The sequence below is a fragment of the Vitis vinifera genome, chromosome 18 (assembly GCF_030704535.1).
Source record: "Vitis vinifera cultivar Pinot Noir 40024 chromosome 18, ASM3070453v1".
Taxonomy (NCBI): Eukaryota; Viridiplantae; Streptophyta; class Magnoliopsida; order Vitales; family Vitaceae; genus Vitis; species Vitis vinifera.
Window position 1 is genome coordinate 1,351,288 of NC_081822.1, and position 24,983 is coordinate 1,376,270.

At 30.9% G+C, this 24,983-nt stretch overlaps 2 protein-coding genes across 2 annotated transcripts; one reads left to right on the forward strand and one right to left on the reverse strand.

Annotated features, from left to right (window-relative positions):
* Positions 1-2,662: 2,662 nt before the first annotated feature.
* On the reverse strand, positions 2,663-7,036 carry LOC100259248 (alcohol dehydrogenase-like 7). The gene is made up of 11 exons (XM_002285881.3): positions 6,489-7,036; positions 5,816-5,909; positions 5,587-5,723; positions 5,451-5,497; positions 5,031-5,356; positions 4,860-4,942; positions 4,683-4,758; positions 4,424-4,488; positions 4,200-4,295; positions 3,369-3,533; positions 2,663-2,859 (listed from the first exon to the last, which is right to left on the reverse strand). The coding sequence occupies exons 1-11, from the start codon at positions 6,963-6,965 to the stop codon at positions 2,743-2,745; spliced, it is 1,683 nt and encodes a 560-aa protein (XP_002285917.3). The 5' UTR covers positions 6,966-7,036; the 3' UTR covers positions 2,663-2,742.
* A 6,037-nt stretch (positions 7,037-13,073) lies between these two features.
* Positions 13,074-20,753, forward strand: LOC100242135 (cytoplasmic tRNA 2-thiolation protein 1). The gene is made up of 10 exons (XM_002285879.5): positions 13,074-13,471; positions 13,874-13,988; positions 14,201-14,343; positions 16,775-16,894; positions 18,134-18,246; positions 18,337-18,429; positions 18,527-18,567; positions 19,279-19,345; positions 19,486-19,597; positions 20,263-20,753. The coding sequence occupies exons 1-10, from the start codon at positions 13,370-13,372 to the stop codon at positions 20,425-20,427; spliced, it is 1,071 nt and encodes a 356-aa protein (XP_002285915.1). The 5' UTR covers positions 13,074-13,369; the 3' UTR covers positions 20,428-20,753.
* Positions 20,754-24,983: the final 4,230 nt, after the last annotated feature.

Here is a 24,983-nt window from a genome sequence, read left to right on the forward strand (position 1 = left end):
GGCACCGTAAATTTTTCCTAAATTAGCATTCCAACTTATCTAATGGAAGTTGTACATTGGGAACACTTAATACATTTTCTCTCAAAAAGGGTTTGGAAGTTGAAGTCCACTCGATGATTATTTGATGACAATTTTTAAAAATTAATTTTTAAAAAACAGGTTTTTATTGTTTTCATAAACAGAATTATGTAAACCAAATTATTAAAAAAAGTTTTTTAGTTCATTCTTTGTGAAGTCATCCCGTTTTTACGTGCATTGTAATTTTTTTCCATTAAAAGCACTCTATCCAAAGCACTTTAAATTTGTTCTTAAAAATTGTTTTGTTTTCATAACAAATTCTTAAAAAATTATTTTTCAATCAAAGTTTATCAACTAAAGAATTGTTTTCAATTTTCAAAATTATTTTAAAAAACATTTGTCCAATTAAAAATCTCTCCAAAACTTTCATCTTAGAATATAAACAAAAATAAACATTAGGACATATATTTATGCACGATAAAGTTGTTGGTGCATGATCAACAATGCTCATATCCGAAAAACTTTTTCTGCGTAAATGACAAATGCACCTGTAATAAAGAGTAATTGAATGGTTTTTCTAGGCACATTCCTTTGAAACTTAAATTAATCACAGAATAGTCGAACAAAAAGTAGTTGGAAGATGGTTGTATACCTTAATTCTGATATTTGATGACTATTTATCTTTAACTAAGTCATAACGCTTTTCATGTGCTTCAATTGCTTTTAACACCATTAATTGGCATGCGTAATAGTTTTTGAGCTTTAAAGTCTATCGTTTATGCTCATTCTTATGAATTGTTATGATGTAATGGTTGTTACGTTCAATATACTTGATTAATGTCATATTTAGTGCCTCATAGATAATAATAAAAAGTGCTCGAGTAAGCTACCATCAATATGAGGATTTGGCCCACAACAAGTTAACTCTAAGGGTATATTTGGAGAACATTTTTAAAATAGTTTTTTTATTTTTAAAAATAAGAAATAATTGAAAAATATGTTTAATGATAAAAAATTAAAAAAAAATATTTTATATTTTTAAAAACAAAAACAAATTGTTTTTTAGAACATATTTTCACTTATTTTCTAAAAATCGTTTTAAAAAATAATTGCATATATATAAGAATAATTGAAAATAAAATAATACAAATAAAAATTATTTTTAAAAAATATTTAAAACATATAAAATAAGTTCAAAATATTTTAAATTTTCAAACAAACTTTTATCTTATAAAACACCATAATAACTTTTAAGAATGTTTTTCAAACAAAGCATTATTTTAGCATTTGGAGAGTTGAAGACAATGGGCGAGAGGAGACTAACGAAAATATGATAATGGCGAATTTGATCACGACACCCACATCATACCAATAGGATGGGATAGTTTCCATACACCAATTAGAGAAGACTTATTTTTAAAAATAAAAACTATTTTTTTAGTTTAGTAAATAGATTGAATGATTATTTTTGTATTGAAAAATGATTTTTTTTTCAAAGCTTATTTTAAATTAGAACATATTTTAATCCTTTTTATTTATTTTAAAAGGACTTGATCAAAATAATTGTCCAAATATAAATAATGATTGAAAATAAAATATTATTAATTAAAGTTATTTTTAAGGAATATTTTGAGAGCATATTCCAAGTTACCAAATTGATTTTTATTTCAAAAAATATCATAAAATTATTGTTTTTAAATATTTTCGATAATATTTTCAAACATACCATTCTTTCCATAAAAAACAACCTCTTATTCGATAATTTTGCTTAAAATTATATATATATATTATAGAATATTTCATATATTTAACATCATATAAAATTAGTTTTTATATGAATATCATATATCATACATGCATGGGATATAAAGATAAAAAAATTATATCTAAAACATAATATCTCATAGGTAGATCACAATAATGAAGTAAGGTTGAAACTTAAGATATAGACACTATAAGTAAAGAAACATGAAATATTACTAGACTTAGGGGTATTCGGTAAAACTTAATACTTATTATTTAATAATTTAAGTTAATTTTAAGTTAAATTATAACTTATTAGTCAATTATTATTTTAAGCATTAAGATTATTTGATAAAATTAACTTAAAATTTATTTTAAATAGTTAAATTAACATATTTATTCTCATAAATTATAATTAGGATAAAAGAGGTTGAGTGATGGTAAAATAGTAAAAAAGAACATAAAGATAATTAAAACAAATGAGGATAAAAAAATGAAATGAAGATATAAATTTAACTGTCAATAATTAAAGGTCAACGGTTTGTCCAATCCTACTACAACCACCTTAATTTCCCCAACCTTGAAGTTACACAAACACAAACTCGTTAGTTTTAAAATTTCCCCTATGCTCTGTGGTGTGAGAGACAAAGAGACCTTTCAGTGGCAAGTATATGTGTCATCCACTAGGGATTTCAACCCAACACATTCAATCAGCACATGTGTCATACACTCTCATCCTCAAAAACAATGGTGAAAAGTGGAGTTGATTTTTCATTACCCTTCTTTCCAGATCTTTACTTGGCACATGTCATTTGAGCAAATAGAAAAATAACTTATGGAATCACTAAAATGTATATATCGTAGAGGTTTAGACAAAACATTCAAAGAATCCTTTCGCTCATTTGTCCATTCGCATTATTAAAAAGACTAAAATGTAAATATTTATAAGGTCTAGAGACAATTTTCATGGGATGTTCTTATTTATTTGTCCATCCACATCACACATCGAATACTCTTTCCTTTGGCGAGTAAATCAAAAGCCTTATTGATGTCTTCAAACTTCATCTCATGTGTGATAAAGTTATCCACATTTAATTCCTGAAAAGAATAAAAATAATATTTAAAAAAAAAGAGAAAAAAAGAACAATAAACCATTAAAGGCATAATATTTGACAATTTCATCTCAAAAAATAGGTCGTATATAAATCGACATGATGGATAGTGGTGATTTATAAATTGTTATTTCTCTGATAAAAAGTATTATATAAAGTATTCTATATCATATAACATATCATGCTAAGTTAAGAAGAAACAAAGACTATGATATATATGATATTTAAAGTATACATTGAATCAATAAAAATATGAAAAATAAAAATAAAAATTATTAAAAAAAAAAGGATTAAGTTTTGGACTGTGAGAGAACATTAAAAAGAAAATATAAGTTGCGAGATAACATTAAAAAAATAAGATAATTTTTTTTCCTTTTAATTTTCTCGTATTCTTTGATATAACATGATTAATTAAAAAGTGCTAAATTTGGATATTTTTCCTTTACAATATTGTTATTGAAGTATTGAACTACCACATAATATTTACTCCATTACCTTGTCCACCAGGCGTTGTAAAAGAACTGGAATATGAGATTTGGGTTTGAGACCTCCATATATACTTCCCATTACACTTTTTCCACAATGAAGCATCTCAACAGAACTAAAGTTTAACATCGCACCAGGCTTGTCCACTCCTACCATGATCGCCTTCCCCCAACCCTAAAGTTACACAAAGAAAAATTAAGATCGTTACCCTTGAAATTTTCCTTACCCTATATGCTATATTTGATTCTTAGGAAAGTGCTACAAAAAAACATATTGACGAAAATAATTTATATATATAATAAAATATAATTCTTATTATTTAGGTCTTGTTTTTTTTATTTCAATTTTAAAGAAATCGCTTTCATTTTCTAGAAAACCCAATTCAGAAAATAGAAAAGATAAACCACCAATTTGGTGTTTTAATTTTTTTTTTCTTAAAAATAAATGGGTAGGGTTTACTAAAAAGTGAAGAAAAAAAAAATTGAATTGCATCAAAAGAATATGAATATTTGTCAATAACATTAAAATATTACAATCTTTTTCATTTTATTACTAATAATATTAGTTTAGAAAGTAGTTCCTTGTAGTAGATGAAAATATGCATGATCGATCAATTCTTTTATTAACTATGGAAAATAATGCAATTAATCAATTCCTTCATCAACTATAAACATGCTATAATTTTTTAATTATTAAAATAACCAATTGATAAAAGGAAATAAAAAAAATACTCAAAAAATGAAATTCTACTATTTTCATGCAAAAAAAAATTAGTATCAAACAAGGTTTCCTAGGAAATGTTGTGTCATGTGCAATTAGGTCGGGGAGAGAGATAGAGACCTTTCGGCAGGAAGCAAATGCGTCTTGCACCAAGGATGCGAAGCCAACGCATTCAAAGCAGTAGTCTGCCCCTCCATCAGTCATCTCTACAATCGCCTGTTCATCATCATTCAATTAATACCAACATTGACTTCAATAATTCTTAAAGATTAGTAGTAATCCATCACTAGCTTGAGATTAATTCAGGTATAGATATAATGAGTGCATGGATTAGAGGAAAAAACCTGGCTCACTGGCTTATCCCCACAGTTTCTAGGGTTGACAAACTCTGTCACTCCAAATTTCTTTGCTGCGTGAACAAATAAAATTGTCAATACTTCGCTCCTCAATACCTATTTGGCCAATGTATTCTTTTAAATCATAACACTATTTTCTGATTTATGAAATTATAAATAAATAAATAAAAACAATTATCAACCAAACCTCTCAAGTTTACTAGTGACGCAAACAAGAAAATCAGACATTAAAAAAAGTTGTATTTACCAACGTCAAATTTCTCTAGGTTGGTATCCACACCAATAATTCTGGAAGCTCCACACAGTCTTGCTCCCTCGGCAACCTATTCCACCAAAAGATAGCTGTGAGGCTCTCTCAAAGACTTACAGATACATGCTTGAGAAAGAAAATGAAAAGATGTAAGAACTTTTGGAAAGATAATACCGCCAATCCAATTGCTCCTAGCCCAAATATAACAACAGTGGACCCCTTTTCCACTTTTGCCGTTCTCCATGCGGCACCAACCCCTGAGAGCCCAAAATTTGTGTTACATCGATCAGGTTGCATAATGGCATGCATCCAAAGAATTAAGACGAAATCCAAGCATATTTATACCAGTGGATACTCCACAACTGAAGAGGCATGCTTTGTTTGGTGGGATTGCAGGGCTAATTTTTGTAATGTTGTCGATGTCCACAACTGTGTACTCACTGAAACTGGAGACATTTAGAAAATGGTAGAGAACCTCTCCTTTAAGGTCTGTAAATCTGCTGCTCTTGTGTCTAGGCAACCAAGGGGAGATTTCGAATGGGAATTTTGAGCATAGGTTGCTCTTCTCCGATCTGCAATCCATGCATTCTCCGCAATCTGGAATGAATATTGGGAGCACAGTATCTCCTTCAGCTACTTCAGTTACATTCTCCCCCACACTCTCCACAACCCTGCACTTCACAGTCATCATATCATAATCACATCCCACTGATCTAAATCTTTCCAAGAAACCCCCAGGTTCTAGGGGGACAAATTTGAGATTACCCGACGGCTTCATGGCCCAGAATTCTCGGAAAGCATGCTGGAGGTTCCTGCACAATGAGCAAACCTCCAGATTTATTTTCTTCGTCCAATATCCATATCAAAAATCATGTAGAGGAAGCGGAAGACTGAATATGACCTTCAGTTTCCAGAAGGTGAGGTCGCTGTGGCAAAGCGAAGTGCAGATGATCCGAATCCGAACTTCACCAGCCATCGGCGGAGCTACCATCACCTCCTCCATCACCAGCGGCTCCCCTGCTTTTCTGCTAACCGCAGCTACACAACACAAAAACAAGTACACCCCCTCACTTCACAGTTTCATCATAATAAAGAGTTTCCCAAACAACAAAAAAGACTTCAAAGAGTACCTCTGCATCGAATGGGCTTCCCCCTAGTCTGACTCTCACCAGCCACCTTCTCTTTCAATGGTTGATAAGAGGCCATCGTCCTCCGGCCTTTCACCTACGAGTTTTTTATTGGTACCTTCACGATTGGCTCAATAGGATAGAACATTATAGAAAATGCATGTAGTGTGTTCTCGTATATCCTTATGTCTTTGTCTTTGTATTTCATAATATGATATCTTGAATATTGTCCTGAATAGATATTATAATATACTTATATTTAGTTTATTAAATGGTTAAAAAATAAAATAAAATAAAATATATATTATTTTTCAATATTCATATCAGTTTAAAATAAAAATTATTTAATATTTGTTATAAAAAAAAAAACTCATGTTTAACAAATTTATGATTAAAATATTTAAAATTTATAAATAGAATTTATAATGATTATTTTTAGATGGACATAGGGAGTAGATTAGTAGTTAGTGCTCCTATTATGACTTTTTCCATATCAAGATAAGAGAAATCCAGATTTTTGTTGAGATGGTTTGATTTTGGGCTATTTTGAACAATTGCTTAAGACTTCCTCACAAAAAATAGGTAATTTATCAATTTTTCATGCATGTTGTTGAAATTTTTTAAATGAGAATTAGAAATTTTTTTATTTAATTAGATCTTGAGGAAGAAAGTATACCCCCTGGCAATGTGGTGGTGATGAACCCATGGACAGTGGTGCCGTGGTATAAACTGGAAGTTTAGTTTCGTGACTGGTTGTGACACGTGGGATGATAGTCTCCCGAGGTGGCAGTACGGACGACTTGGTGAAGGGGCGCCAGACCCATGAGGATGTCAACTGGCGGCAAGGAGATGAGCAACAATGAGGGCATGGTCGGTGCAGCAGCGGCGACGGCGGATGGGTGGCCTGTGGCGCTGCTGATCTGAGAATAATGGAGGTGGTGGTGTGACGGTGTAACAGTGGGGCGTGGTGGTGCTTGCGGAGGAGCTGTGATGCATGGTGCAGGCTGGCAGTGGAAATGGAGGGCGGTGGTGCATGGTAGCGGCGGTGGTGGCTTGGACTGATGGCTGCAACTGTTGCTGCCGGAGATGAAGGAAGGGCGGCTGTGTGGGCAAGGGTCCGGAAGAGATGGGTGCGGCGAAATGGTAGCAGCATGGTGGTGGGAAGGGACTGTCAAAGGAGCTGTGGCGACGGCAGGGTGCGGAAAGAGAAAAGGTGGGAAAAGAAGAAGGAAGGAGAGGAGGAATTCCCATTTCCTCTTAAAACACCCTCGCCTTTTTATAATGCTATTTTTTAGGTCGTGTTACCGACTTATAGTAGTAAGCCTATTATGGCGTAGAAGCAAACTCAGATACAAATAAGAAAATTTCTATTTATCTAATATCTTATCTTATTATGGATCAAATATGAAATTTAATATATTATTTCCTCTTTTATTATATCTCATATTTGACTAAATATGATTTATAAGAAATCTTATATCAAAATGGTAAGTGTAATTCTCATATGTAAAATTATTTTTATGAATCTAATTGAATGGATATATATAAATTTTATTTATGGTAATATATCTATTATAGCTTATAAGGAATCTCATATGGAGATAAGAGTAATAAAATATTTGATATTATTTTTATTAATCTAATTGAATTGATATATATATATATATATATATATATATATATATATATATATATATATATAAATTTTATTTATGATAGTATGCCTATTATGGCTTATAAGGAATCCCATATCCAAATACTCCATAGATAAATTTAACTACTAGTACAATGTATTACAACAACACCTTTTATATTGTATATTTGGAATTTTGACTACAATTAGTACAAAAATGAGTAATAACCTTTAATAAGGACGAGTACCATTCAATTCAATATTTTGTTCATTCAGGTTTGATTGTATCGTAGCTCTATAAGTCAAATTAGGTTTACCATGGGATGAACTGCATTGTTGATATTGACCCAAAAAAAGAAATTGTGGGTACAATTAGTCTGTGAACAACCAACCATCACACTATAAAAATTGTATAGGTTCAATCTATAGTCATTGGGGCCTCCTAAAAAGATCTACTAAATTCATCAAGTTGTTTCAAAGGATCAAAACGGTTGATTATTAATGGAATTCCTTGTCGGCTCTTTGTGAGCTCTCATTTCACATGCCTAATATGGTTTATGTCATAAATGGACTTTGAAGGCACATTAAATTCCAATTTAATTTAATTTATACGTTTGTTTTTAAATAAAAGTAATTTTTAAAATGAAGTGCATTCATGAGGTGGCCTTCTTCTACATATATACGTGTGTGGATTGAAAATTGGATTTGAAAATTGCATCTCCAATATTATTATTAATCATTTCAATTAACCCTATTCAAATAGATCATCACCCTTTTAACCAATTATTTTATATGTAAGTAGATGACAAACACCTTATACTTGTTCTTCAATAGTACAATGACTTAGTGTGTTTATAGTTGTGCAAATAAAATTCCAATGGGGACCACTAATAATATGAATAAGAAATAAATAAAGGTATGACACAAATGTCATACACTTACAATACAATTACACTAGAACTATAACATATTATAACAATACTTTACGTATCGCACTTTTGAAATTTTTTAATAAGACCAAATCAAGTTCCAACAAAGCGATAATGGTCATATCGATGACAATTGTAACATTCAACCTTAGATTTGTCTATAGACACTCGTTTTCCTTGAAAATCAACAACCTTTTCTTCTATTTTGTGGTACCCATTTTTGCCTTTCCATTCTCCTTTTCCATGTCTAACAATTCTTTGATATGTTGTTGCTTGCAATTCTTGTTCTTCCTTTTCTCAAAGAATTATTTTCTACTCATGGATCAACAAAGAACTCTATAATTCATCAATTGAGAATAAGTCGATGTCTTTTAATTCTTCAATCACACAAAAAATAATTAAAATTTGTTATTAAGATCAAAGAGTGTTCTCAACTATGGTGATATCCTCAACGTTTTCCCTACTAATTGGCCTATTATTTGTGATTACTGTAGGGACCCCTCCCCACACGTGGCACACATCTCCTGATGACACGTGGCACACATTCTCATCCGGATTTCCCCAAGAGTACACGTGGCGCACATCTCCTATCCGAACTCCCTCAAGGAGAGGCACACGACACTCACAAACATAACATCCGGACGACTGCCACAATGCACCCGGATGACCGACATATACTGTTCGGATATGTTTGTCCGGATCATTGACTGAAGTAAGCAAGTCGTGCACGTTATCACAACAGTCTGCCATGGCCCACGTTCCGCCACCTGCAGAGTGAAAGGACAAGAATGAAGTGACGACAAGTCACTTCCTACTATCTCTGACAATTCCAACGCCTCCCACGATCTCTGTCAGCCGCCCGTAGGGTGATGATGGCCCTACCACCACCTAGTGGCATTATGACAAACCCAAAATATCTCCCTACCATTAAAGAGGGAAACAAAGCTTCTAGTACTATATATATGAACCTTCACACAAAGAGGAAGGTAAGCTTGTTATACCTAGTAAAAAGGTCAACTGATTTATCTCTCTTTCCATGGCTGAAAAAACCATCGGAGGGTGTGTCCGGACACCCTGTCCGGACGCCTTTTGCAGGAACGACTGAACTAGGAATCTATATGGGTTGAGATCGTGCGTCCATCCATTTGGCAGCTACATGAATCATCAGGGACGCGAGGCCTCAACAATTACCATTGTCCTTGAAATGTACTTTGAAACCAATTCTCCTATCTTCATTCATAGAGCTTCAAGTTCAACATGAAGTGCTTAGGGGTGTACCCATTTCGCCCTTGTTGTCCTTAGATACTTCTTTTTCATGGAGTTCCAAATTTGTTGGAATTGTCTTTATTAAGGATTGTTTCTAGGATCAAGCGATCAATAGCTTGGAACAAGTTATAAGTTTTCGCCTTAAGATCCTTCAATCTCTACTCTTCCATTCTCTTTTGTTAAGTTTTTGTCAACACCACTCTACTACCTAGTTCAATCACACCAATTTCCACAATATTCTCATACTCCATAGATCATAGAAAATTTTCCATCAACATGCTCTGATGATCATAGTGACTATCAAATCAATGGATCATTAGCTACAAGTTACCATTAGATGTCATTAATGTCTATTGGTTACTACTACAACATAGTTATGGTTTTTTTTTTCTTTTTCTTTTTAACTCCAAATCTTTTTGTCACTTTGATATCACTGTTACAAAAATTAAAGAAAATAAAATCAAACACTCCTGCAACAAAGCTAACTAACATATATAGGAGGAGTTACTCCTATTTATTCATAATGAAAACTCCCTTTACATTATGCATAACAACCAACAACCATGAAATTTAACTTCCTTTTTTCTTATATTATTATATTTATCATCTTATTAAAAGATATTTTTATATTTTACACTTAATAAGGATTAATTTCATTCAACTAAGGTTTGAAATACTTCTGTGTTAACCAACAAAATTTGAAATTAATGGCGACTTGGTGGTGTTTGTTTTTTTACTTAATTCTAAATATAACCTTAATGCTTAATAGAATTAAATATTATGTTGTTTGTTTTTATAGTATTTTATTTATATTAAGTATTAAAAAGTAAAATAAACTAACAAGTTATTTTTTTTTTTTTAGAAAAAATTACATATTTTGACTTTTTCTATTTAGTAAAAAGTTTATAATAAGTTATGAAAAAGTAGAAAAACAAACAACCTAAATTATAAAACTAAATTGATTTCAGCAAAAAACCAAAAAAACAAACACCACATGTGTATTTACTGTTTTACACTAATCCTAATCAAAAACATTTTTTTTTTAAAATTATCAATGATAAGAAAAATATCTCCCCTTTTTTAGTCGATTAAATAATATTAGAATGCACGATAAGTAAAAGAAAAAAAGATTAGTTTTACTCATGTCTCTTATTAATTTAGAGTGTGTGGATGTTTTTAGAATAAAAATCAAATATTAGGTAAAATTTAAAAAGCACATTTGAAATTTTGAAAATTCATTTAAAAAGCCTTGATAGGAGATACTCTAAAACAATGATTTTTATTTAAAAAAAATACTTAAACTAAAAGTAATTTGATTAAAAACGTTTTGATAATGATTATAAAAAATATTTTTAATCCTTCAAAATTATTATTAGAAATACACATCCTTACCAGACACATTCTAAGTCATAAATGGTTTTAAAGATAGAGATATTCGAGGATCGTTTCTTTTCGCACTCCAATACACGATTAAAAACAATAATAAAAAAAAATCAGTATATACCATCATAGAACCCAATTCGTATGGTACTGTTCCAATAGAAACGCATGTAGCTGCCGTTTTGATTATTACTGGTAGTGATAGAAACCGAAGATTGTATCCGTCTCTCCTCTTCCTCGACAGGCCTCTGGCGGCTGCTTCTCTCGAAGATTCAAATAATCAAAAGATCTACTAAAATTCATAAGTTGTTCCAAATAATCAAAACAGTTGGTTATTAATGGAATTCCTTGTGGGTTCTTTGTGAGTTCTCATTCCACAGGCCTAGTATGGTTTATGTCATAAATGGACTTTGAAGGCAAATTAAATTCTAATTTAATTTAATTTATACGTTTTTTTTTATAAAAGGAATTTTTAAAATGAAGTGCATTCATGAGGTGACCTTCTTCTACATATTTATGTGTGCGGATTGAAAAATTGATTTGAAAATTGCATCTCCAATATTATTATTAATCATTTCGATTAACCCTATTTAAATAGATCATCACCCTTTTAACTAATTATTTTATATATAAGTAGATGACAAATACCCTATACTTGTTCTTCAATAGTACAATGGTTTAGTGTGTTTATAGTTGTACAAATAAAATTCCAATGGGGACTATTAACAATATGAATAAGAAATAAATAAAGGTACGCCATAAATGTCATACACTTACAACACAATTACATTACAACTATAGAACTATACTATATTACAACAAAACTTTACGTATCGTACTTTTGAAAATTTTGAATAAGACCAAATCAAGTTCCAACAAAGCGATAATGGTCATATATCGATGACAATTGTAACATTTAACCTTAGATTTGTCTATAGATATTAGTTTATGTCCTATTGAATTCTTACCATCAGGATCTCTCTCGTTTTCCTTGAAAATCAACAACCTTTTCTTCTATTTTGTGGTACCCATTTTTGCCTTTCCATTCTCCTTTTCTATATCTAACAATTCTTTGATATGTTGTTGCTTGCAATTCTTGTTCTTCTTTCTCTCAATGAATTATTTTCTACTCATGGATCAACAAATAACTCTATAATTCATCAATGGATAATAGGTCGATGTCTTTTAATTCTTCAATCACACAAAAAATAATTAAAATTTGTTATTAAGATTGAAGAGTCTTCTCAACTATGGTGATATCCTCAACGTTTTCCCTACTAATTGGCTTATTATTTGTGATTACCATTGTACTTGAAATGTACTTTGAAACCGATTCTCCTATCTTCATTCATAGAGCTTCAAGTTCAACATGAAGTGCTTAGGGGTGTACCCATTTCACTCTTGTTGTCCTTAGATACTTCTTTTTCATGGAGTCCCAAATTTATTGGAATTGTCTTTATTGAGGATTGTTTCTAGGATCGAGCGATCAATAGCTTGGAACAAGTAAGTTTTTGCCTTAAGATCCTTCAATTTCTACTCTTCCATTCTCTTTTGTTGAGTTTTTCTCAACACCTCTCTACTACCTAGTTCAATCATACCAATTTCCACAATATTCTCATACTCCATAGATCATAGAAAATTTTTCATCAAATCAATGGATCGTTAGCTACAAGTTACTATTAGATGTCATTAATGCCTATTGGTTGTTACTGCAAAGTTATTGCTTTTTAACATTTTAGATCATAGAAAATGAATTAGATGAAATATATTATTAGGATAAAATTTGAACCATCAGTGAATAGTGTATTTACATTAAACTTTAAATGGATTGTAAATAAAATTAGTCAAAGAAAAATGACATTAGGAAAAAAAAAGCCTATGTGACATTTTGATCATTTAATTGTGCTATTTGATTAAAAAAAGATGAAATAACTCTTGATTTGTAAATCTAATTCTTTATATTAATTTTTTAAAACCTACGTGGAAATTATACCATTTGAAAACATTTAAGTCAAAAATGGTTTAAAACATAAGAGATTAGATTTAGAATTCGAGGATCGTTTCTTACACGATTAAAAATAATAAAAAAAAAAATCAGTATATATTATCACAGAACCCAATTCGTATGGTACTGTTACAATAGAAACACATGTAGCTGCCGTTTCGATTATTACTGGTAGTGATAGAAACCGAAGATTGTATCCGCCTCTCTTCTCTTCCTCGACAGGCCTCTGGCGGCTGCTTCTCTCGAAGTTTCTAGTGACTTCTATTGTTTGTTTTCGGAGACAATTGCTTCTGTAAGTATCAATTTTGGGAAATAATTCCTCTGGTTGGGAGTTTGCAGAGTGAATGGGGGAAGCTGAGGTTAAGCCTAAGAAGGCTGGCCCTGTACAGTGCTCCATCTGTAGCCAGAGGAGAGCCGCTCTTAAGCGCCCCAAAACCCTAGAGCAGGTACCTCTGCGACCCTCTCAATTTCAGTTGTTCCGCTGTTTGGTTGCTGAGAAAACGGAGGAAAAAGTAAAGTAAATATAAGAAAATTTCTGATTGTCGTTCACTTATGTATCTTTTGTTTGAAAGAAGAAAAAAAAATATCTTACCTAATCTTCGCCAATAGTTTCAGGGGTTCTTGTCTTCTTCATGTCCAATAAGGAGAGATTGGATCCGATTTTTTTGTTTCCTTTTTTTTTTTTTCCTCGCATTTGTTTTGTTTTGCCGCCAAACACTGTAGTATCTGGTTCTTATTTATGAGATTTGTAGACCCGATGGTAATCCACTATTTGCTTATTGCACGCGCTGTGGAACCCTAGGTTTTGTCTTTGAGGGCTTATTTAATTTTTTTTTTTTCAAATGAAGATTTGCAGGGAGTGTTTCTATGCTGTTTTTGAGGAAGAGATCCATAGAGTAGTCGTTGACAACCAACTATTCAAACCTGGTGAGCGCATTGCCATTGGAGCTTCTGGGGGAAAAGGTGAATACCTCATTCTTTGTGACTTTTCATCTGATAATGATGTCACTGCACATGAGGTTTCAATTAATCAATTGTGCTGATATGTATTAAAAACTGGATTCATTGAGTAGCGTGTTTTCTCAAATATGACTTTGATATGCTTGTGCCAATAGATAGTAGATAATGAATTGAGTATCTGTTTCTTCTCATTACCGTTTCCCTCATCTATGCAGATTCCACAGTCCTTGCTTATGTATTATCAGAATTGAATCGCAGGCATAATTATGGCCTCGATCTCTTCCTTTTGTCAGTTGACGAGGGAATTACTGGGTACAGGGATGACTCACTTGAAACTGTCAAAAGAAACGAAATTCAGGTGCACAGTTTTGTTATGAAAAATCCTTCTAAATGTCCATGAGTATCGTGCAAAAGAGAGTTCTAAGGGTTTGGCAATAGAAAGTTCCTTGGTTATCAAAAAAAAATAAAAATAGTTGTTTGTTTATTTTTAAATAATATATTGTAGGAGTTAAAAATTCCTCTTAACATGATTGTAGTTATCATCTTACTAGTCGGATGTACACCTTCTGGGTATTCGGGTGCTCTCATCCAAGTAGTTTGCTTTTCATTGTCCTTCTTGCTTTGAAGTCGTAATGTAAACTACATTGGTCCCCTATCATGAGACCTTTGGCTTCCCCTATCATGACACCTTTGGCTTGAAGAAAGGTGGCAATGCACTCTACTTCTAGTAGTTGGTGAGGAACTCACTTGTTCTAGTTGATGGCAAGTAATTCTATTTGATGTGGTTGACAATCTTTCCTTTTCCTCAATTTTATTCATAGTCTTTAGTGTACTTGAAGTTGCTTGGACTTTGAACCTTCATATTTACATACATAATCTTTTGTTGAGTTATGTGATAAAACATATTTAGGGTATTTATTTACTTCTTTTATATATATATATATATTCTTTTTTTTTTTCCTGGCTATCTCTCAATCAATTTTTAGATTGAACTTTTATTAATCAATTTAAATTGAGCTTTTATGTATGAAGAACTTTAGTTATTTTTTTAAATAGATGATTATGCTAATAAATTTTATATTAGCATAACTTCCAAAAAAATTAAAGAGATTATGCAAGTTGCATCTTATTGTGTAATTCTAAAAGAACGTAGAGTTCTACAACAATAAAATTATAATAATAAAATAAAAAGTATAGTGATGAGATTAGTGTTTTTATAGCAAAAGAGTTTTTATAAATAAAATCTTTAAATAATAATTATAATCAATATAACTATAAATAAATGAAAATTCAGACTAGAAAAATTTTGTGTCTAGAATATCATTCTCTAGTGAAAGTTCTAAGAGTTTGAAATCCAATTCTCATTGTTGATAATGTATAGTACTTTGCACTTCGGCTTCAATATTTTACAAGACTTTACATTTTGATAGGTGATTAACTTTTTATTCATTGTTCTTATCGGCAATACCAAATTGTAGGAGCCACAAAATTCTGTTAACAATAATACAAGTATAAATGGTATGAAAGATAAGTAATCCAGAAAAGACATTTTTGTTATGATTATATAACCATAAAAAAGTTATTAAGTGTCAAAACTTATAGATTCTATGCAAAGATGGGATATCTTTTCATGGAACTTTATAAGTTTTAGCACTCAACAACTTTTTCTATAGTTAAATCATATATGATTATGGCATAGGTTTTTTTTTATTATTACTCTTTTATCTTGTTTAAGGAGAATTTTTTAGCTCCCTACAATTTGGTGTTATTTGTGGGAATGATGAACAAAAAGTCAATTTCTTATCAAAATGCAAAGTAATGGTCTTTGATATCAAAGTTAGAGTACAAAGCAATATATATCATCAACATTCAGAACTTTTCTCATAACTTTCACTAGAGAATGATAATTATGGGAAAGAATTTTTCTAGTTTTAATCTTCATTTATTTATAATTTTATTAATTATAATTATCATTTAAAGATTTTATTTATGAAAACTCTCTTGTTGTGGAAACATTGATCTTATTATTATAACTTTAATGTTATCATTATAATTTTACTGTTGCAAGACTCTTATGTTCTTTCAAAGTCTCATGAGAAGATGCATTTTGCATAATCTCCTTAACTAGTTTTTGGATTTTATGTTAAAATAAAATTTTAATTGCATAATTATTTATTAAAAAAATAGTTAAAGTTCTCTATGAATAAGAGTTTAGTTTAAAATTAACTAATAAAAGTTTGATCCAAAAATTGAATGAGAGATGATTGAAAATAAATTTTTTCTTACAAAAAACATATAGAAGTTCAAACAATTAAACTAAATATATTTAAGTACAAAATCCACAAAGAGATTATTTATTTACATGTAAAGGTTCAAAGTCTAGACAACTTCAAATACATTAAAAAGTAAGAATAGAATTAGGAAAATGATTCTAGAAGGTTGTGAACATGAATAAGACACCAAGAAGATGTTGCAACAAGTAGAGTTTGTTACCATCAACTATAAGAAGTAAAGTACCCCACTAATTACAAGTAGAGTCCCTTGTCAATTGTTTTCAAGCCAAGGGTAACATGATGGGAGAGCAATATGATATACGTTACAAGTTCAAGGCAAGGAAAATGGAAAGCAAAATACTCGGTTGATCACCTAAGTGCTAAGAAGATGTACATCCGAGTACTAAGAAAATGAAAATCTTCTAAATGTCTATGAGTATATTTCAAAGCAGAAGATGTTTCTTTATTTTCTAAATAATATTATCTGTTTTTTCTTTTTTGTTTTTTTTTCCTCAGTATGGCCTGCCACTGAAGGTTGTATCTTACAAGGATTTGTATGGATGGACGATGGATGAAATAGTGAAGATGATAGGTTTAAAGAACAACTGCACATTTTGTGGTGTTTTTCGTCGTCAGGTGTGAGAATTAATTTCTTCTAGGCTAGGAAATGAAAATTGTATTTTTTTCAATAAGTGTATCGCCTCTGATATGTGCTGAAAGTATCCAGAATTATCTAATGGCTTCTTGTTCAGGGCCATAGAATGTTTAGCGAGATAGGAATTCAACTTGCCTTATGAAAACTGGCTTTCTGTTTTATGAAGCATGAACCTGTAACCTTCATACATGACCAGGCATTAACAACCCTCCGTCCATTCTCATCTCTCTGCACTTTTGTGGTCTAATTAAAAACCTTAGCCTTTAACCCTGCTGAGTAAATTTCATTTCACTCTTCTCATGAGATCGTAAATCATTTTAAAGGGAATTTTTTTTTTCTAGCCTAAATCTAATATGAACTTTGGGAAACACCTAATTTAGAATTTCTTTTATTTATTAGATCCAAATTCCCTGAATTTCATTATATTTTCTGAAATTGTAGCTCGTATTCTTACCGGTCAAATGGTTGAAATTTTCCTTGAATTTAAGGAAAAGTCCTAACACTGATTTTGGTTGAGTTTTCTTTCAATTTGATTTGGTGGGCCTTTTCTGAATTTTAATTTATTAACATGTTGTCACTATTTGTTGAATTCTTAAGACCATGATTGTTTAGAAAAATGTTATAATGGTTGAAAATTGTCCAAACTTCTACTAAATCTAGTCAAAATTGCTTGTAATTTGTTTAACACCTTGTCTGAATTTGATTTTTTTTACAAGTTTGTAATTTTTTTTTTTACTTTATTTTATCCTTTTCATGTGGAGTGATAAAAAAGAGGGAAAAAAAAAAATCTATCCAAAGAGATATTGTATAGTATATATATATGAAACAGCTAAAATTTGTTAAAATTTTTTGGTAAAATTCTAGAGTTTTTCTGGTTAAATTTGCTTTTGATTTTGATATGGACAACCTTTCTAAACTTGAATTGCAACTATTTGGAAGACATTTTAAGACTGATTATTTGCAAGGAAAAAGGTATGATGGAAATTTGTCCACAGAGCTTTTCGTAGGAAATAATATATTAGAATAATTAAAAATTTCCTACAACTTTGGGAAATGTCTCTGATTATCTCTGTTCAAATTTACCATCAATTCTTGGATGCCATTTTGGAAGAACTTGTTTACAACTTAAGACTACCAGTAAATTTTTGAGACCATGATTACCTGTAAGCAAGAAGTACAATGGATTTAATGGAAATCATGGTTTTATTTTTATCCCTAAGGCTCTTGATCGTGGTGCTGCAATGTTGAAAGTAGACAAGCTTGCTACTGGACATAATGCAGATGATATTGCTGAAACTGTACTTTTAAACATATTACGAGGTGATATTGCCAGGTAATGCATTGATAGGTTAAACTTTCTTTTTCTTTCAGGCTTCTTCTCGCTTTTCTTTCTGGCTGCTGAGTTGATGCATTTACTTTGTAGACTGAGTAGGTGCACTTCTATAATCACTGGTGAAGATGGACCAATTCCAAGATGCAAGCCTTTTAAGTATACCTATGAAAAGGAGATTGTTATATATCCTTACAGCTTTGTTGTGGTTGAGTTTTTTGTTATATGTTATTCAGATTATTATTTCTTTCTGTAAGCTGCAAAACCTTAACCGGATTTACACGTATGCATATTTCAAAAGGCTAGACTACTTTTCCACCGAATGTAAGTGTTCATTTTCCTTTACTGTTCAAGCTCTTATCCTATTACTAGGTTTTATTCTTCCGCTTTTTCCTTTTGGGGTGGGAGTTGTTTTCTTGTTCATCTTTTTCTGGGGGTTGGAATGATACACTGGAAGGCAGGTTGACGAGCTTGACAAAGAACATGAACTCTGCAGCTTGAGAAGCTTGATATTTCTTTTCTCTGACCTGCATATAATTGGTTTTAGCAATATACAACTAGCTGAATTGGAATTGATTAATTAGTTTCTTCAATTGGTCTTTTCTTTTTCCATACAGGGTATTAGTTGCAAGAAGGTGGCTCTTAGCCTGCTGCACCCTCTTTTAGTTTCCATTTTCTACTTCTTACAAATAACTGGCCTTTCTTGTAAATTTTGGCCAGTTTTTCTTTATTTCTAGATAAGCTTACCCTTGGGATCTGTTGATGTGGCAGTCTCTAGATTATGAACTTATCATAGATAAGTGATTGGCCTGTTTTAGACCTTTAGTATTTTGATCTTTAAAATTTGTTTTCTTGATGAATTGGGTTGTTTTTTTTTCTGGTACACACACACACACACAAATATTCATAATGTTCTGTTTGCCCTATCAAGTAATGATACGTTTGCACTATGGGAGTGCCATGTTATGCATTCTAATTTTGCTTGTCTGTATCACTCAATCTTATTAGATTTTGTACTGTTGTTTTACATTTCAGGCATTTATTCTCCAAACGCATATCGTGGTTTTGCTCGTGAGTTCATTAAAGATTTGGAAAGGATCAGGTTGTTGCCTTTGACACTATTTCAGCAGTGATTGGCATCACATAGTTCATGAAATAATGCTGTTTTCCTGCTTTTGTAGACTTTCACTTGATGCTGTCAGCTATTTTCATTTTGACACCTTTCCGGTTGGTTCATTGTAGGCCCAGAGCTATACTTGACATCATCAGATCAGGTGAAAAGTTTAGGATATCCACTTCTGCAAAAATGCCAGAGCAGGGAACATGTGAACGGTGTGGTTATATTTCTAGCCAGGTCAGTTCTGCTTCCACTTGTGCAAAATCATGTAAAAATTTCTCATATTAAATGCAAGAATATTTATGATAGAATTCATCTATATGTGAGGCTCTATTTGGCTTGATGACAACTAGACCCCTATTGTACATGCCATAGGCCTAACTAAATTGGGGGAACCTTATCCTTCTATTAATATTTATGAAAGTTCATTTATACAAACAGAACTTTCATAACCATTCTGTATGGATGTTACTTGATGAGATAAAATAGGATGAATAAAACTTCCCTCAATTTTAAAAACTTAAATAGGCTTTTGAAGTCATCTATATGAATGTATGTGGACTGGAGCTTTAAATGGTAAGCGCCTAATGGGAGATAAGATTCATGACTCTGGATCATCTAGATATGAAAATGACTCGTCAATATCTCCCATAGCAGCCCTAGCGCGTACCCCACCTTTTTCATCAATAATTTCCAGATTTATTAGAAATATGTCTCAATATTTCATGATCAATTGTTGGTCTAGTGGGCCATCCCCATCAATTCATTTTGATGGGACAGAATGATTAAAGAAGATACATGTACCTACCCTTCTGAATAGTTGGGATAAGGATGATTTGAGCATTTAAGTTGAATTAGACACATTGATGCATCTTAATATTATAGATGGTTTATATCTGCAGAAATGGTGTAAAGCTTGTGTTTTGCTGGAAGGATTGAACCGCGGTTTGCCAAAGTTGGGTATTGGGCGGACTCGAGGCCTCAATAATGGTCTTGAGTGCGATACAAAACAATCCAATGGAGTGAAGAATATCCAGAGCAAACAATGTGGAACTTTGGATTTCTGAGTGGCTTTCCTAGGGCATCAACTTTGGTAGACTCCAAGATTTGAGTCTCTTTTGAAGCCTGCAAGCGATATTAAGTTGATGCTTTGGGGCACATGAGAAGTGATAGTAACTCAAACCATATGGCTACTGACGTCTAATGGACTCTGCAATGAATTTCTTAGATCTTAGAGATATGAACCTGGTAGAAATGAGGATTCTGAAGCAATCGGAAGCTTCTTCCTATTTTGTGCAGTCTATTTATTCGTTTGCATTTTGATATCTGAACCTTAATATTATTGATATTGAACCCTTGAATTCTCCATAAATAATTACAGGATTTTAGCTCACTATGAACAACAGTATTAGTTTGGAGATGGAAGTGCATGTCAGTCCTCTCCAGTGCTGGATGGCTCCTCTATGGACCCTGGTCAATCTTCAAGTACATAAGAAGAGTGAGCCTAGCATCAGGAACTTTCTCCTTCCTAACCCTTACTATCTTTTTATTCTTCAACATTATATTTGACATCAACTTTTTCCGCAAGCTCAACGCCGGGTGTTACATGTCAACGACTCCCCCCTTCCAGATCCTGCCCCCGCCCCCACCCTTCCCCTTCTCTCCTCTTCTCGTCCCCCTTAGCTGCTGTTGTTGCTGCCGCTGCTCCACCCCTAGCTGTTGCCATTGTCAGCCGCTCCGCCCCCAACTGTTGTCCTTACCGCTGCCGCTTCGCCCTCTTTTTCCTGCTTATATTAGTCTTTGACTCTTTCACTCCCATTTTGAGATTTTTTTTTGCATTTTTATTTTTATTTACTTTATTAGTTCCCTCCATTTTCCGGTAATCTTTCATCCCATTTTGAGATTTTTTTTACATTTTTATATTTTATTTACTTTATTAGTTTTTTTTCCATTATTAAAATTGAAAAAATTATGATTTTATATAATTTTTTGAAAATGTTTCAATAATAAATTTCCAATTTTAAAATAAATTTATTGTTATGAAATATGGGATTCTGGTAATTTGTAGATTATCATTCATAAATATTTTGTGTAATTTTTTGAGTTTTCCTATGCATTTTATTTTTCTCTTTCTTGCTTTCTCTTTCTCTCACTTTGTTTTACAATGCGTTATCAACACGAATAGTTTCTGAAAAAAAATAGAATTTTTTTTCTCTATTTAGAGAAACAGAAAGACATTCTTTTCTTTAGAGAAATAGAAAGACTTTTCTCTTTTTTTTCTAACAAAAATGTATGTGATAAATTTATATATTTTCTACTTTATTAAAGGACTCTATTTTCACTTATTTTATTTGAATGTATAAATATATTCAGGCCCTATAACCAGAAGTTATGAGATAAATTATAAATTATGAGGTAAATTCATAACCAGAAGTTATGAAAAATATGCGCAATCCCTATAATCAGAAGTTATGACAAAAATTATAAATACATGGTCAAAAGTTATGTATATAATCCCTAATTATTTATTTTTATTTATATAGTATAACTGGAAGTTATACCAAACAATATTATATAACCAGAAACTATAAAATGAATAGTTCATAGTTTGAAGTTTTGCACAATATTATATAGTCTGAAGCTACGTACAAATTTAAATATTTTTTTGTTATGACAAAATAATCATAGCCTGAAGCTATGAAATATATTAACTTTTAATTTCTTGAATTTCTTTTAATTATATTGTGTAACTAGAAGTTATACATAAATAGTTCATAGTCTAAAACTATGTACAAATTTGAATATTTTCTTATTTTGACAAAATAATCATAACTCAAAGTTATGAGAAATATTGGCTTTTAATTTTTATTTTGTATTCACTTATCTTTCACAACAAGAATTATGGAAAACAATTTTTATTAACAATTGTTTTGTGGTCAGAAGTTATGCATACAATTTCTAATTCTTTTGTATAACCAGAAATTATACAAAACAAAATTGTTAATGAACAACTATGTACTTAGAAGATACATTTTTTTTTTGAATTTTGTTACATAACCAGAAGTTATATAAATATTATTATTCATAACTTGAAGTTATGAAAATAAGAAAATTAATATTCTTTGTGTTAACCAAAAGTTATGCCAAAGTTGTTAATATTTACTTTCTTATAGCTAAAAGTTATAGATAACAAAATTGTTAACTAACAATTTTGTACAACTTTATGAAATTTATATAACCAAAAGTTATAATGAAATATATTATAGTATGAAGTTATAATAACAAGCATATAGATAATATTTACATATTATCAAAAGATTAATATTTTGTATATCAAGTTATACAAATAGCTAAGTGTTTGATAGTTTTATAAATTTCTATTATTAGAAGTTATATGAATTTTTTTTTTTTACATATAAAGGTAGAATTTTGGATTGCATGAAAATTTGATATTTTTGTATTAGAAGTGATAGTTTGGAATTTTTTTTTTATTCTAGTTGTTTAATACACAATAATATTTTGATTTAGAAAATTGAGATTCTTTGAATACATGTGAAATATATGACTTGGTCATATAATTAATAAATTTATTTTGCATGTCAATTTTCTTTAAGACATGTTTTTATGATTCAAAAATTTTGAGTTATATAAAATAATATGTATTATTGCATGTTGCCACATATGGTATTTTTATTAATGCAATAATTTTATTATCCAAAAATAATTTTGAAATTACATAGATTCAACTATTGTTCTTAATATATTATGTTATATCTTTACATATATATTTAGATGAATTTATAGTACTTCAATTAAAGTTTTGAAACAACAAGATGCTTCAAATCATGATATATTATCTTGAAATTTTGATTTATGAATTAATTTTTCACTTTAATTTATATCATAATAATATTTTGAATAAAATTATTGATATATCACTACAATTAGTTTGATTATTGAAATACTTTATTGCTATTTCATGTATAAATTGCTCAACTCTTACAAAATCAAATGTGTGAGATTATTTAAGAAATATATAACTTTAAATTTTCTTTTCATATTTGTTTTATTGTGTTATATATGCTCTCGTTGCTTTTACACAAGTTATTAAGTCATCATCAATGACTAATATTTTTTCATTGATTTTAACTCTTTCTCCATGATAATATTTCTTCAACTCTATAAAGACGAGGTCTTTATGACAATGTTTTATGACTTGTTACTTTGATGAAACTTTTGTCTCATTAATTGCACAACATTGATAATAGACAATGTTAATACTATATCAGGTGATAGAAACTTGATTAAAAGCTTCAAAAGAGCTTATACCATGTCACTAGTAGTATTTCATTCCATGTAAATGACACTTTATACGATGCTGGATCCAGAAGAATCTTGTAAGACGAATTTGGTCCCCCGGGATAAAAGGTCATGTGGATGTATATTATAAAACCAAAAGTTTTTATTTAGTAACTAGTCTACCCATACACTTAAAAGGTAGAATGACATGTTGTGCGGATTATCATTTTAATGAGACAATTTTCTCATTGTTAGAGAGAGAAGAACCAATTCCAGAGGAACGATGTGAAATTATTTGGAATGCATTAACTTTGACTTATCTTGATCCTCGTACCAATCGATGTGAACTGAAAGTTTAAAAGACTATTTATTTGCAAAATCTTGCAAATCAATTACCAGATGCATTCATTGATACAAAGAAAGTGACAAAATCATATGCTGACTACAAATACTCCAACACGGATTGATGTCTCTGTAGGACAGTTAACAAATGAATCTAAGATACGCCTGAAGCGTGGTAGACCTGTCGGCTCAAATGATGTAACTCCCCATAAGAGAATAACCCAAGAAAAACTTGACACTCTAAAAGAGGTCACTAAAATGATTGATCAGTTTAAAATTGATAAATCTATAGCCCTAAAAGAGACGCAAATAATGCAGAAAGCCCTTGAAGAGGCACAGATACCTGAAAATTGTGAGATCTCAGTAAGTTATGTATACACAAGAGAAAAATGAGATCGAAATAATATTATTATTAACAATATTTTTGTTTTCCAAGTGGCCTCCGATATCATAAGAAATGATGAAAATCCTGAACCATGAAATGTAAAAGAATGTCGACATAGAAATGATTGACAAAAATGGAAAGAAGCTATGCATGCAGAGTTAAACTTATTAACAAAACGAGAAGTTTTTGGACCTATAGTCCAAACACCTGAAGATGTAAAGCCTGTTGGGTATAAATGGGTATTTATACGAAAACATAGTGAAAATAATGAGATCATAAGATATAAAGTGTGATTAATAAGCACAAGGTTTCTCACAGAGACCTGGTATTGACTACGAGGAAACATGTTCTCCTGTCATGGAGGCAATCACATTTCGTTTCTTAATTAGTTTGGTAGTCTCAGAAAGACTAGATATGCATCTCATGGATGTTATTACAACATATTTATACGGATCCATGAATAATGATAAACACATGAAAATCCCTGAAGGATTTAAATTGCCTGAAGCAAATTGTACAAAGCCTTGTAGCATGTACTCAATCAAGTTACAATGATTCTTGTATGAATTAAAGCAATCTGGACGCATGTAGTACAAT

Bases quoted from the DNA above. Each gene is read 5' to 3' on its own strand.
- LOC100259248 (XM_002285881.3), bottom strand. From the start codon at position 6,965: ATGCTGCTACCATTTCGCCGCACCCATCTCTTCCGGACCCTTGCCCAC. The intron at 5,357-5,450 runs GTAATCTCAAAT...TGTGAAGTGCAG, and splicing joins CTGGGCCATGAAGCCGTCGG to GGTTGTGGAGAGTGTGGGGG. The intron at 4,296-4,423 runs GTTTTTTCCTCT...GATGATGAACAG, and splicing joins GGGATAAGCCAGTGAGCCAG to GCGATTGTAGAGATGACTGA.
- LOC100242135 (XM_002285879.5), top strand. From the start codon at position 13,370: ATGGGGGAAGCTGAGGTTAAGCCTAAGAAGGCTGGCCCTGTACAGTGC. The intron at 13,989-14,200 runs GTGAATACCTCA...TCATCTATGCAG, and splicing joins TGGAGCTTCTGGGGGAAAAG to ATTCCACAGTCCTTGCTTAT. The intron at 18,568-19,278 runs GTAAGTGTTCAT...TTTACATTTCAG, and splicing joins AGACTACTTTTCCACCGAAT to GCATTTATTCTCCAAACGCA.